Source organism: Prionailurus bengalensis, chromosome C1, assembly GCF_016509475.1.
Source record: "Prionailurus bengalensis isolate Pbe53 chromosome C1, Fcat_Pben_1.1_paternal_pri, whole genome shotgun sequence".
Taxonomy (NCBI): domain Eukaryota; kingdom Metazoa; phylum Chordata; class Mammalia; order Carnivora; family Felidae; genus Prionailurus; species Prionailurus bengalensis.
This window is the reverse complement of record NC_057345.1, coordinates 148,875,473-148,890,530: the sequence shown is the minus strand read 5'-3', so window position 1 is coordinate 148,890,530 and position 15,058 is coordinate 148,875,473. Positions and strand designations below refer to the sequence as shown.

General features: G+C 37.4%; 1 protein-coding gene across 14 annotated transcripts in view; it reads right to left on the bottom strand.

The window, feature by feature from the left end:
- Positions 1 to 15,058, bottom strand: part of PKP4 (plakophilin 4) — a 240,442-nt gene that overhangs the window by 151,278 nt on the left and 74,106 nt on the right. For 13 of the 14 annotated variants that reach the window (XM_043576776.1, XM_043576783.1, XM_043576780.1 and 10 more), the window contains exon 2: positions 9,983 to 10,119. In XM_043576776.1, the coding sequence (XP_043432711.1) occupies positions 9,983 to 10,114 (132 nt within the window). In that variant the 5' untranslated portion in view covers positions 10,115 to 10,119. Of the gene's footprint in view, positions 1 to 9,982; positions 10,120 to 15,058 lie in introns of those variants that run through there. The other variant, XM_043576790.1, reaches the window with a different exon arrangement.

The window sequence follows — 15,058 nt, the reverse complement described above, 5'->3', positions numbered from 1 at the left end:
GTATATCTGTTTAATCCTTCACACATTAGATAATTTAGCCCTGTGTAAAACTCTTGGATTGGATTAAAAAAAAAATTCCCTTAAACACTCTAAACACATTGCTCTATGCTCTTCTTATATCTACTGTTTCAGCAAAGCTAGATCTCAGTCTGATTTTATCTTTTGCAGATAAATTGCTTTTTTAAATCTGGATTCTTAGGGGTTTTTTTCTCCTATATCTTTGTAAATATAAAATTTTGTCAAGGTTATTTCTAGACTAATCTCTTTTCCATAGGTGATGCCTGGAATGTGATAACCCCTGAGTACACTCACAGCTTTACTTTTTGCTTAGAAAAAACATTTTAAAATTATATTTAACTATTGCTTCTGTTCTAGCTACTCTAAAATGTTTACTGAGAACATTCATAATGCTTATGTTAGATTTATTTTCTATAGGCTCCATGTCTACTAACATTTATCATATCCTTTTTGCTCTTTTCCTTCATATTCCAAGATAACCACTCAAACAATCTTGTCACTGCCAATGACTCACTTTTCCTCTGTGTCCATTCTTCTCTTTATTGACTCCACTGCAGATTTTAACTGTCTAGTAAACATCTCTGTAACATAATTTCCTGTGAATCCTAGATTCCCTACTTATTCACTGTGTAAGTTTGGGCAAATTAATCAACCTTCCTGAGTTTCAGTTTCCCTGTAAACAGGGGCAATAATAACAACTCTCTGAATAATTCAGGGTTTTAGGTTAAAAGCAACAGAAAATGCCGTGGCTAATTTAAGGGTTAAAAACAATTTACTAAAACAATTTACCTGTATCGCTTAAAATTATATATTTCCCACCAAATCTATTGAGGAGGGAAAATGCATGGAACAAAGAAATTTGGATCAGATATGTTCAATGGCCAAAAAAAAAAAAAAGAAAGAAAAAAAAAAAAAAGAGATTTTCAAAGCATCAACTCGTTAGGTTGGGATAAGGAATATAGGAGATCCTCAATGCAAAGCACTTAGCAAAATGCCTGGCACATAGTAAGTAATAATAAATGTTAGCTATTAGTCTCCTAATAGATTTCTATTCCATAGAGTTCATGGATTCTTATAAGCTATCCTTATGACAATATCTTTCCTAAGTTTTTCATTGGTTTCCAGTTGTAGTGGTGGTAATAGTGGTGATGGTAAGGAGAGAAGAAATAGCAGTCTGGCTATTCGAACAAGTGGCAAAACCAGTAAAGCAACGGGGGGGGGGGGGGGGGGGCGGTCTTTGTGATCACAAAAAAGGCAGACCTGACATGGATGATGCACTGACCATTCTTCTCAAACCTGTTCTACTGGCCTCACATTAGGAGAGCTCTAACTCTGACAACAGAGTGAGTTCTTCATCGTTTTTTATGGAAAATCAAAAGTTTTATCAAGGGTTCAGAAATTAAAAAAAAAAAATCACCCAAATAAAATGGTTTCATATTAGTAAAATAGGTTTTCCTTATTCTGTAGTACAAATCAAAGAAGCTACATGTAACAGCATTCTGTTCGGTATGCATAGTTACACAAATATGTTTCCTATTCTTACCTACAGACCATCAAATCTTCTAATCAATCTGCTTAAAATAATACTAACAGCAGCAATTACTAAGATACATTTTTCTACAAAATAATTTAATAAGAATTCACTTGTTTCATTATACTTTGCTAACTGAAATAAAAGAAAAATAAAGATCCTGCTGTTAAGAGCTTACATTATATAAAGAAAACAGTATTCACCTTATTAAGAAACAGAGGAGAAAATGGGGCAATGGGAAAACTCCAGTGAGCCTCTCTCCTTACAACAATTATAGCTTTAAAGGAAGAAACATATGAGGCAGCTAAGGTCACAAATGAAATAAAGGAGGTGTCAATTTACTCTGCACTTGGGCAAGGCAGGCTTACTCTTTAGTTATTATTATTATTACTATTAATTTATTTTTTATGTTTATTTGTTTTTGAGAACGAGAGAGAGCGCGAGCAGGGCAGGGGCAGAGACAGACAGGGAGACACAGAATCCGAAGCAGGCTCCAGGCTCTGAGCTGTCAGCACAGAGCCCGACGCGATGCTCGAGCTCACAGACCTCAAGATCATGATGTGAGCCGAAGTCAGACGCTTAACTGACTGAGCCACGCAGGTGCCCCAGTCCTTAGTTTTTGAATATAAAGTTAAAATAGTAAGCATCAATTCCCCTAGAACAGCTTAATAAAAGGCCCTATGCAGTGGCTAAGGACCTTTATCTTGATTTAGGCTTTAGGAATGATCTTAGGAAAACTTGCAAATCAGATATATTCCTATTATGGACAATGATACCACACAATGAATACTTTTCTGATGTCATGCTGCTCTGTGGGAATTTTCATATATAAAAGTCTGCAAATTAAAATATAAATTAAGTAGCCGATACATTAAAACATACCTTGAACTCCAATTTTTAAAGGAAAATTACAATTTCTTTCAACAGTCAAGAGGTTTCAATTCTAAGAAAACTATCTTTCAATTTATGATAGCCACATTCATATCTGAAATATAACTTATACAGAATTGCATAACATGCATTTGTCTCCAAGTTTCAATAATGTGCTCTTTCAATTTGCTTGCAGACTGTTTCTATTACATGCAACCCCTGTATTAAGGTTTGAGTGCATAAAAACTCTTAAGAGTCTCTAAGCGAAGACATAGATTTATCTTTGAACTACTTGGAAAAAAAAAACTATACGTTTTAAATGATTTTTCTTAGGAATGTCTAAAATGCAATAATCATAACCTAAATTACTTTGCTGAGGTACAAGCAGATCTGATCACTTTGGAAACAATACATTCCTAACATATAAACAGATGCAGCAAGACCATATGGACCCATTTCTGCAAAAGTAACAAAAACGGCAATTTAGAAATCGAGAGCACTTCAACATGAAGATAGACTGTTTTGCTATAGCTATGGAGTAACTGCAGGGTTAGACCTGAGGGGAAAAGAATGTTTCTAAAATATTTTTCTCTCCAGAAATGATTCTAAAAAGAAAAACGATCACGCAGTGCAGAGAATTCAATGCTGAATGATCCTGTCATCCATTTAATCTCACCAACTCAGCAGTCACTCATTTCAACTTTAATAGCATCAACTTTGCATGTACAGGGGAAAAAATATTCCATATATTCATAATTTAACTCTGAACAGGAACTGTTATTCAAGTGAAAAGGAAATTATCATTTTAAACATACAAAGTCAGGGTTAGCTTTAAGTGTTAATAAAGGAAAAAATACTGCATTACTTTCAAATGTAAACGAAAGGTAATGCTAATTCAATGGCAAAAATTGAAGTTAAAAATGTCTAAGTTAACAAATTTACATAAAACTGATTCAATACAATACATATCTATAACCTGCTTAAATAAAAAAGGGGGCAAAAACACACATTCTTGGATTTTGTGGTTCCATAAATGAATATTCATACTTGCCAATTACTGCACATAAAGTATACAATATGGTTTGTGCCTCTGCATTCTTCTGAGGTGGCAACTATACGGAACAGATCATCTTTGTAGACCAGCTTACCATCCCTCCCTCCCTCTCTCCCTTTCCTGGACAGAGTGTTTTGTTTACAGGAGGCTTTCCATGGATATTTTTTACTTAGTTAAAAGCAAGCACTAAAGCTAACTACAGGGGGATCTTGAGCATTTTTACATTCCCAGTTCATCAATACAGTAAGTATTTTTAGGCACCTACTATGTATTTCATGTCTACATATGTGATATAGCTATGTGTGCAAAGCCAGACTGAGCCTGTTCAAATTCCTGGAATTTAAGAACTCTTCACATCAAAACAAAGCAAAGCACCCCAAAACAAAACAAACAAACAAAACCTACAGCACCCAATAAACCTAAAAAGAGTCTCCAACCGACTCAAATAGAACAAATAGTTACTCAGGATGCACTCCTGAGACATATAAGACTGGAGAACTTTGCCAATAGGTCCAGCTGATCATTTATCAGGCCATCACAAAAGGGATATAACTGTTGCTAGCTAACTTGGCAATCTAATTTTTTATCTTGCTGCGGACAATTTTTTTTGCATACACTCACATAATGAATAAAGCTGTTGGCCATACTCAGTTGTATTCCTTAACTACAGAGACACCTGAAGTGAAGGATACCCTACACCATGAACACATGGAAGAGAAATGTTACAGTCTGACCACAGCACACTTAAAGAAGACTGATCTGAGAAGCAAGTCTCGGGGTTCAGAATTTTTGAATCCAGGCCGAACAGTATCACAGGTACTCTACCACCTGACCTCATCTTGAACCACACTGCCATAATATTAAGGAGATAACGCTTTCAAATTTGATGATCCCACAGAAATCATTAAGAAAAGATCCAATCTTACCTTGTGTTTGATGATGCAGTTCAGGCATGGAAGACTTCACTATACATTATGTGGTAATTACAATCGCCAGAATAATCCAGTTACCAGTAGGAGCAATTACTAAGTTACCACAGGAAAAATGCCAAGTTTTAGGCATTGTTCATACAGTGCTTTTAGCTAAGCAAAAAACTATGCTTGTTTACAGCTGAAATAAAAATTCTGTCTTCTGCATGTGTTTGAGGTGTGTCAGAGAGAATGATTTTATTGTAAATAAACTTAGGGACCAAATAAAAGGAAGTTGCAAAGGCAGGTGCACAACAGTTGAGTTGTTTCAGTTTCGAAGGAATAAAGTAAATAATTGCACTGGAATTTGTTCAGTTCTGGGCATTCTGCCATACAGGAAGGGTGTGTAATTACTGAAGCTAACATATCCATGTAAAAATGAAGTAATATCAATAGGGCACAGTTGGCTCCAAATTTCCTTATTTTATCTTCAAAAATTAAGGATCTTTAATGACTCTCATTTCACTCTTTGATATTTAAGTATCACCTACATTAATATGGACACACTGAAGGCAGAATTGAAATTTTCACTGAAGTCAGAAAATATTGTCTTGAGGCTTCTCTCTGAGAGCCTCACAAATAATGAACATTGCAATTTTAACTCACCAAAGGCAACAAAAGAAGTATACACACTATCTAATTTAGGACTTTACCAGAGTTAAGAAACGTATATGTAAAATGAGCATGTTTTACCAAATCTGTTCTGTGCTTACAATTTCATGCTATCTGGATTGGCCTCAACCTTAAACGTGGTTTTCAAACTTCTTAAATCAGAAGCCAAAAATAAGAGTGTGGTTTGAGGGAACAGTAGAATGGAGGTTAGAGTGCCTGAGTATGGCCAAGTTCAAATAGAGGTCTCAATTATGCAAGCAACTGTTATGACAGAAGATGAAAGAATGTAATAATGTAATTATGCATGATCTACAGAATGCAAATCAATTTGCATCCTATATAGAGCTATGAAATATACTTGTTAACCCTATGATTGGCCACATAGTCTTTTACAGTGTTTCTATAATCCAGATCACTTCCTATCAGTTATAAAAACTACAATAGACTCTTCCCATTGATAACAATAGCCTGTACATGGTCTTTGGCTCACTGTTTCCTTTGAGCCTGTGAAGTTAGCACACTGACACATCTAAGTTGCAGGGGGTGGCAGCAAAGTTCTGGATGAGCAGCCAATGTCTTATCAAATTCTAATTCTTTTGCATCCAAATATGTACCACCCACTTCAAGGCGAAATCAATCATTTAGGTCTAAGGCTTTCATGGGAGGAGGCAGGGCCCTTTGAGGGCACCGCATTTGGCCATATTTCTTTACCTCACTATGCAAAAGACATTAAGCTAGACACCAGACCATTCTTAAATTTGCCATACATTTGAAAACTCTCAGGATGCAAAAAAATTCCTTGTTTTCAACAAAGGACTTGTTTTCATCGTGGACTACTGGATCCTTATTGGGAGTTGAGTTCAATAACAGAACCTGTCCAATGCTGATCTTGATTACAGCCAACTGGTGGCTTATGTTTACTTGGCTCTTCAGGTAATTTCAGATTTGAGTTCAAGGAGCACAATATTATTCCCATGGGATGATTTTTTATTTCTTTTAAAACATGATCCTTAACTGAAAGAGATTTCTTCGGTGGTTACCTGTATAACCAGGTACGCATGATGATGGTGGATATTTGTGACATCACCAAGATAACCATAACCTTCTATTCTGTACAGTTAATTTTCAGCTAAGTTGGACAGATGGGAGACGAAATTTATAACACGTATGTCATTATCTAACCATTAACAGGAAATAAAATTTTAGTTTGCTCCATGCAAAGATCAGATTTAATTCCTAGATCAGTATGAATATATACAAGTTGTCTGAAGGATAAAAATACACAGGTGAGTAACTAGTTTTCTAAGCGCTCCCTGTGAGATTCTCTGGCTTAGCAGTGTTCTATGAATGTGGCCGCAGGTTCCATTATCTTCACAGAACAGTTAGCTGGTGACAAAGAAATCTGAGGGCCAGTATTATTCATTCACTCCCTTTCTGATCGATCATTTATTACAAGTCTAATATAGTAAAGGGGTTGGGAGAGTAGCCTGTGACACATGTGTAAAACACTGTATAAAACATGGCTCTATCCTTAGATAGCTGACTATATCATCCAAAGAAGCATACAGTAAGAGTCAAAGCAGTAGAATAAAGTGCTAGAGAGGGATATAAAGCAGTGGAATAAAGCGGAGAGAGACCCGACCTCAGCTGGGGTGCAAATGGCTTCACAAAAGAGGCAGAACTTGAACAGAAGTAGATTCCTTCTTGCTATCTGTCAAAAAGCAAGGACTTTTTCTATAACTGCACAGGTATGCACCTAAGTGACCGAATCAATGTGAAAGGTTATTACTTCACAAAAGGGAGAGAACATGCATCTTAGCATTCTGTCAAGGAATAAGGAACAGTTATGTCTTTGGCATCCTAGGGGGAAGTGTGGCCCCATAGAGGAAGATTTAAATGTTTTTATGACACCCAAAATCCGATTTTGGATATTAAGAGATTAATGCTTTGTTAACAAGATTGCTTTGGTTGCTTGCTATTTCCTTCCCTACTACTTACCTGTGACTGGCCCAGGGCAAGTATGTCTAGAGGTGTTTTAGTGGCCTGAATGTACTTTACTCAAGAACCCAGACTTTTCCTCTCAACATTCAGGTGTGTTTTAAAAGGTATTACTCTCTAATTCTTTAACCAAATGCCTTGACATTATGATGGGGTTGCACTAAATCACCATGTAGACAAAATTTATTTTCACATGCTCTATTTCTGATAATACATACATAAAGCAGTTCTAGTTTGTGAGACCAGCATGGTGAAGTTTTCAAAGTTTAATGACATGCAGAAGTAAAATACTATCACAGCATAAACACAGCTCAATATTCAGAAAGTTGTTTTGTCTTCATATCCATGTCCAAAGAAGGTTCACTGAATCCTGATACATACTTAAGAGTAGAATCACCAGATCCTCCTAAAAGGAACCTTTTCTTCTTAGGTAGAAATGCTGATGAAAATAGTAATATTAGCCCTTACCATGAGCACTTACTAGAAAGTGCCAGGCACCACTGTAAACATTTTACAACGGTTACTTCAATATCTTCAGGATCATTATCACCACTTTACAGATGAGAAACTGAGACACAGAGAGGTTAAGAAATCTTCCTAAGATCACATGGAAAGTAGTGATAGGAACCAGGGCCACTTCAGTTGCACTGAAGGGGTCTCTTCCTTCTGTGCCCTAATGAAACATCCTTCCTGAGACATGGCTGCCACCAAACAAGGTCTCTTCTTTGACAACAGAGAAGCTGATGTTATTACTCCATGGCCATGAACGTTGCATGGTAGCGAGGCTTTTATTTTTTAAATAATTATACATCCCACCCAAGAATATTATTCTTTTGATATAAAACATGATCAAGGACACAATCTAACACTAACTGTTTCATTTGAATCTAACACAATTAAGAATGTAGCATTCTGACTAGTTATTTTCAAATCATATATATAAGGTAAACAGTAATTGGTTTTCTTATTCCTAACTTTTCTGTGCTCTGTCTCATTGGGCAGATGATAGGGAGTGACATTTTAGGAAAGTCCTAAGAAATTTTTACCCCAACTACAAAGAAATTAGAGTATCTTGCCTGGTAGCACAAAAATCCTACAGAAGCTTGAGTTAGCTTTTTAAAATCAGGTAAGTATCTTGGAATGAGACATGGATACGGTGTTTTGGGTTGAACGAAATGCTGAGTGCTGAGCGATGATAAACAATTTTAAAAGAAATTAAGAATGAAAACTGCAAACATAAATTAATGGATTCAAATTCTTAGAACAAGAATAGAAGGGTAGAGTATATCCTCTTACTAAACAAACAATCTGGGATATATATTTTAATTCTTCTAATAAATAACAAATACCTGTATTCCTCTGGCTATCTTCAGAAACAGGAACCCTTCTTGCTATCTCCTACAAAATATTCATTCAGAATACTATTTATCACCAAAACATAAAATGCTCAAGTCATGTGAGGCCATCAAGGAATTCCAGTGCCAAAATCATAATAGGCTTCCAATTTTATTCAACATGCAAGGTATGTGGTCTCAAAGTACAAATGCAAAGTTCCTGTAGCTATGTTTATGGGACACAGTTTCTAGCTTTAAGTGAGTTCTGGGCATTTTGATAAATTTACTGTCATGTTCCACCAAAATGTGGTATACTCTAACAGCTCTAAATAAATCAGAGTCTCCTCAGTTTACAGCTCTTTGGGTCAAATCTTGACAACTATGAAGTACAATAAGAAAAGAGTCCTTTGTTTTCCTCCTCAAAGGTGAGAGAAGCTTGGATAACCTAGAGTTTGGTGGAAAATGAAAACAGTACTGACAACAATTTTTTGTGTCTTCTCAAATTAGTTTGTGGAATGTTTTAAAAGCCTCACATTTTAGTAAGGGGATGGAAAATATTTTGATATCTTGTTACCAGAATCAACTGTGAAATTCTTCTTGAAAACATAGCTCTAATGTCAGATATCATTCTGGAGTATTCTTTCACTCTACATACCTAGCTTTAAGTTATAGCAAACAGTGAAATAATGAGGTAGTGAATATTCCTTTCTTCTCTGTCATAATCAGTCATCTGCACTATTGATTTTTTAAAAAATATTTCAGCAAATATACATCTAAGTTTATAATTCTTGAGAAGAAAAGAACCAGAGGTTTAACCATAAGATTTAAAAAAAAAAAAAATTACTATTCAATTATTTCCAACAGAAAGAGTCTTATTTTTGAAGGAGGGGGCAGAAAAGAAAACTGTGGAGCTTTAAATTTACATTTACCTCATTAAGCTTTTAAATCTGAAGAAATTAAATGCAGGAGTTCCAATTTCTCTAAGCACAACAGATAAGATCTAATTTAGGAGGTTACTTGTACTTGAAGGATAAATAGTATCCTTTATTAAAAAACTGAACATAAACATGACATTGAAGCAAACTGGCACAGTTTGACAAGTTTTAGAACACTAGCTCACAAAATGAATATACTTGGATTCAGACAAACACAACAAATATAGCCTTTGTCCAAAAAAATCACAGAGACAACCCTATAGAATACCTACATGAAAATGTTAGAAGGTTCAACATATCTAAGGATACTACAGGCCTCGGGATGCCAGAGCCCTGACAGAAAAGTCAGCAGTGTAAACTACGCTTCACAAAGCTTGGCGCGCATGCACACACTCTGCGATGTGGGAGAGACAGAGACACCAATCACCATCGATGTTGTCCTTACTTGCAGACGCACAAGTATCCTGCATGTTCCGATTCTGACTGGCACCTGGAGCGGCTCTACATGCCAGTCATCCCAATGTACTCAGGGATGTAAACACCTTATAATTAAAAAACGTGAAGGCATCAAGGACGTTAGACAAATTTAAAACACATCCAAAGATTAATTTTTAAAGGCATTGAAGAAAGAACTGATTGCAAATTCCAGCAAGAGGATGTACCTGCTCCTTCACGGAAGCTAGAATAGTGGTGGCTGTGGTCTCGGGTTCCATGCCTGGGCCAGTGGAGGCAGCTTCCTGGCGTGTCTGTGGCTGGCCCTCCTCCACCAATGAGGCCTGCTCAGGAGCGGGCATTCCTCCTGCAAGCAAGCAGACAAAGAGTTAACACGGGCTCACAGACTCCTATGCAGAGCAGGCAGTGGCTGAGGATTTGCAGATGGCTCCTGGGAAATACCACGGACTTCTACATACAAAGATCACAGCTTCTTACAGCTGTTTGATTTTTAAAGGCAACATCTAGGGCCCAAAGTACAGCTAGTACTACGAAAAAGTAAAATGATAATAAAAAATAATAACAACAATACATACGAAGAAAACATATTAAAGACATCATAGGAAAAATGACATAAAAGTGTTGGGGAGGAGGGCTCTTAATTAAAAACATACTAAGGACACTAAAGCATTTTTAGAAGCTTGTTGAATTGCTGAATATTCTATTCAGATAGCCAATAAATATGATTATATCATGAAACAAATAATAATAAATACTTTAGATTGTTATAGGGGCCAATTTATAGAGTATACACATGACATCTACAAATATTCAAATGCTTTACTGGTTACAGAAGAGGCTTATGTAATAGAAAAAAAAGAAGGTTTATAACTTGGGCTTGAAAATAAACAAAAGTCTCCTGTATTTAAAAGAAACGGAAGGCATTAATGACTGAAACAAGGATATCTATGGAGTATTACAGCTAATTTGGTTTCCTTAGTGGATCTACTTTGCAGGCTCATAGCTTCTAACAGAAGAATGAGTTCTTGGCAACAGAGGGGGTGCCTCTCCTAAGATAACACACTGAGAGCAGTGTGTTTGCCAGATCAATCACCTGACCTGTTATGGACTTTTCATAAATTTGGAAAAGATTGGGAAAAGATTCCCACCTAAAATGCTGTACCTTTTAGGTACATGTACTTAATCATGCAGCAGTCTACCATACCATGAGACTAGCCTAGTGCCTGGCATATGTAATAGGTATTCAATACATGTTGGCTGAATAAATGAATATATAAATGAAGGACCGACCATGTTTTCCATGTCGCATTCCAGTCATTAAGCAAATCTCCCCAAGTGCTATGACGCTCATGAGACCTTATTTGCTCAATGTGTGACTCTGCATACTCATATATGGGTATCTCAGACCATAAAAACTCTTCTTGATATTCTTCAGTTTACTTCTCAAAATTACTCTACTGTTCCATTTCAGCTCTTTATCAACTTCCACAATGTTTAATTCCATAGTATGATCTGGGGATTCCAACCTCCCCATTCCCTCAAATTTCAATACCAGGTTGCTGTTTCTTTCTAAAATCATAACCTGTAAGACAAGGGAAGATATGTGCACCACCTGCGCCTCTCTCCGTCTCTCATCTTCACTCTTCTGACTTATACAGTAAGTGAAGGTAGGTTTAAGTTCCGGGCTTTTTATTTATTTTTATTTTTTTAATGTTTATTTTATTATTGAGAGGCAGAGAGAGACTGAGCATGAGCATGGGAGGGGCAGAGAAAGGAGGAGACACAGAATCTGAAGCAGGCTCCAGGTTCTGGGCTGTCAGCACAGAGCCTGACACGGGGCTCAAACTCACACACCATGAGATCATGACCTGAGCCGAAGTCGGACTGAGCCACCCAGGCGCCCTTAAGTTCTGGGCTTTTAACAGTGATTGTTTTATTGTCGTCATATTAATAGGCAGAAATAGGCAGTGAATGTGATGAGTCTCTAATGCCAGCTTCATGAAGAGTCTGCATGCCTGCTCCAGCAAGTGAATTCTCTCTCTTTAATTCTATGGTGGCCAAGGCTCAGGGCAGAGCCTGGCCTTCAAGGGGGAGGACCTCCTCAAGTATGAGCAAAGGAGGAACTCCCTTCAGTGTTGGAGTAAGTGGGTCTAGGATCAAAACCTAAGTGCCCTTGGACAAGTTGCCATCTTGTTGAGCCCACTTTCCTCATTAAAAAAAGGGCTTACTAATACTTTCTACAGCACAATGGAAGTATTTTATGGTAATCTTTATTTTTTAGTATATGTGGTAGGCTTACTGAGATATGAAATACACTTAAAATATCATCAACTGACGGGCGCCTGGGTGGCGCAGTCGGTTAAGCGCCCGACTTCAGCCAGGTCACGATCTCGCGGTCCGTGAGTTCGAGCCCCGCGTCAGGCTCTGGGCTGATGGCTCAGAGCCTGGAGCCTGTTTCCGATTCTGTGTCTCCCTCTCTCTCTGCCCCTCCCCCGTTCATGCTCTGTCTCTCTGTCCCAAAAATAAATAAACGTTGAAAAAAAAAAATAAAAAAAAAAAATATCATCAACTGAATAAAATAGCCCATTTCTATATTTACTGGGTGCTCACTAAAAACAAGATATGAAGTCTATGAAGAAACAAATGCCACACGAAATATCCTAGATTAACATTTAAGGCAAGTAAAGATATGAAAGTATTCTATGCCATTGAAAAACTACACACCTTAAAATAAGCAGATGGTTGCAGAGAACAAAAATGTTACTATGCAACAGTGAAACAAATAATGCCAAGAATCAAAAATTTTAAATGTCAAGAGTAAAATATCATGAAATACCAATGCGTAAGGAAAAAAGAAACATAAATTCAATGAACAAAGAAAATTTGAGAAAAGGAGAAAATAAATATCACTAGGGAAATAATTATTGTTTACATAAATAGGAGAAGTCTTACTGAAAGATATAGAATTTTTTTTTTTAACGTTTATTTTTGAGAGAGAGAGAGAGAGAGTGCAAGCAGGAGAGGAGCACAAAGAGAGAGAGACAGAATCTGAAGCATGCTCTGGGCTCTGAGCTGTCAGCACAGAGCCTGATGTGGGGCTCGAACCCATGAACTGCAAGATCATGACTTGAGCTGAAGTCAGATGCTTAACCGACTGAGCCACCCAGGTGCCCTGAAAGATAAAGAATTATATTATTGTTATTTTATTACATTACTGTAAATGTACCACATTTAATTTCACAATATTTGATGATTCTGTCCAGAAGCAGTACTGGATGAGCATTTTCTGAATACCACTCTACCCACATAATGTGCAGGGGGATAAGGGGATACAGGCATAAGGCAGGGTCACTGACCATTAGTGGCCTCATCACCCAGCTGAGGCATGAATCAGATCAAGGCCAAATATAGCAAGACACAAGTGATGGAATAACAAACACCACCAAAGTCTATAGGTAGAGGCTGTGAAGAGCTTATAAATTCACAGAAGAAACTAGTACTCAGCAGGAGAGATTTTCATAGGCAGGGATGATGTTTTTCATTCTCAGATTCCTCAAGACTGAAAGGCATTGCAGGCAATTGCTAATACTGTTGGGCTAAAGAATGATGACCATGGTGCCCATGTGTAACTGAGGTGAGACACTTCCCTGCCCCTCATCTCTGGAACAGTCTCCAAATACCACAACCAACACTGGGCAGAGGAGGGATGCCACAGCTCCGACAAGTTCTAAACCTAATATGGTCTTCTGTTCACTTTCTTGTAGCTCTTATAACAATTTAAGGAGCTGTAGGAATCAAACTTAGAGTCACAGAATGATATTACTTTTTCCCATCAGCAAAGAAAAAAAACAAATAACAATAAGTACTTATTAGCAAAGAGACTGTGAGAAATTAGGCTTCGTGTTTCCTTCAATGACCTCAGCTTGCCTGATCTGGACAATCACGTTCTAGGGACGGGAGAAAACCGAACTGTTGTGGGGGCTCTCTGGAGAATCAGAGAATGGTAGAGGTGACAGAAAACTGGAAGCAGGAAAATGCCATTGCTGTTTTTGAGAAGACAAAAGTAGACTCTCTTCACATTATAAACTAGAGAGCTAGACATACATCTTAGGTGAGATTCTTAAAAGGATTTTATCCAAGAGATGATTTGTGAGAACCAAAAAGGGGCCCACCAAAGAAAAGTCATGTTAAGCTGTTCTAATTTCTGTCTGTGGCAGCGTAACCATGGAAATGCAGTGTGTCTAGACTCCAGTGAGGCATGTGTATTAGAAGTCCCCCATGGTATTACAATCAGCACAGAAATGGGGCTGGCACAGGGCAACTGCTGACTGTCACAGTCTGGAAACGGCTAACAGAAACATATCATCCTATAAAGGTTTCTAATGTAATGCCAGAGAAGTTTGATCTTGACCCAATCCCAACCAAAAACTTAGGCTATAATGTAAAGAATAACACACAGGGCATGCTCAAATTCTTCAATCACTATGAATACTGAATTAATCTATATAATACAATTAAAATACAAAAACACTGTCACACTGTAGTAATGAGCTGCCTGGATGAGATAGAAACAATAGGAATAAATGTGGGCCTTATATTGAGGTTAGCTCAGCAACACATTGGGGAAAAGATTTAAGCTAGACTAGGTTCAAGAGCAGGATGAGTGAACCATGCATGAGACAAAGCTGTTCTAAAACCAAGGTGATCGTATGCGGTATTGAGGTCAGTACTTAAGATGATAGGAAGAAAGGGACATGGGAGTGCACACATCTCTTTCAGGCTCCTGGGGACATGTCCACATCCAGTTACAGATGGCACATTTCCAGGAATGGACACAAATGTATCCGTTCAGGAAACAATGAGTAGGATGGTGAAGGGATTCAGTCATACTTTCCAGTCACAGGAGTAGGGACAAAATGAATGACAGCTCCTGCTCCTTATGAACTCAGACCTTAATGGTGGGAGGTGGGGGGAGGACGACACAGAGCAATTAATGCAACAAGAAGAGAAAGTCTGACTTCAAGAAGAGAGAGACTATGCAGTCAAGCAGATGTCTATAAACCTCTGAAGGGCTGCTATGGACAAACAAGGTTAGATGCTTTACATTTATGATCCTAAGAGCTAGATCAAAAACTAATGGTTTTGTAACAAACTCGTATTTGCCTTTCATTACAGTCTTTATACTTTGAATCAAAGTTGGCTGATGGTTTTATTATTTTTATTCAAAATTAAAGGCTGGAGCCATGAGAGCAAGCTCAGGAGGGCCTTTCCTTTTTTTTTTTTTA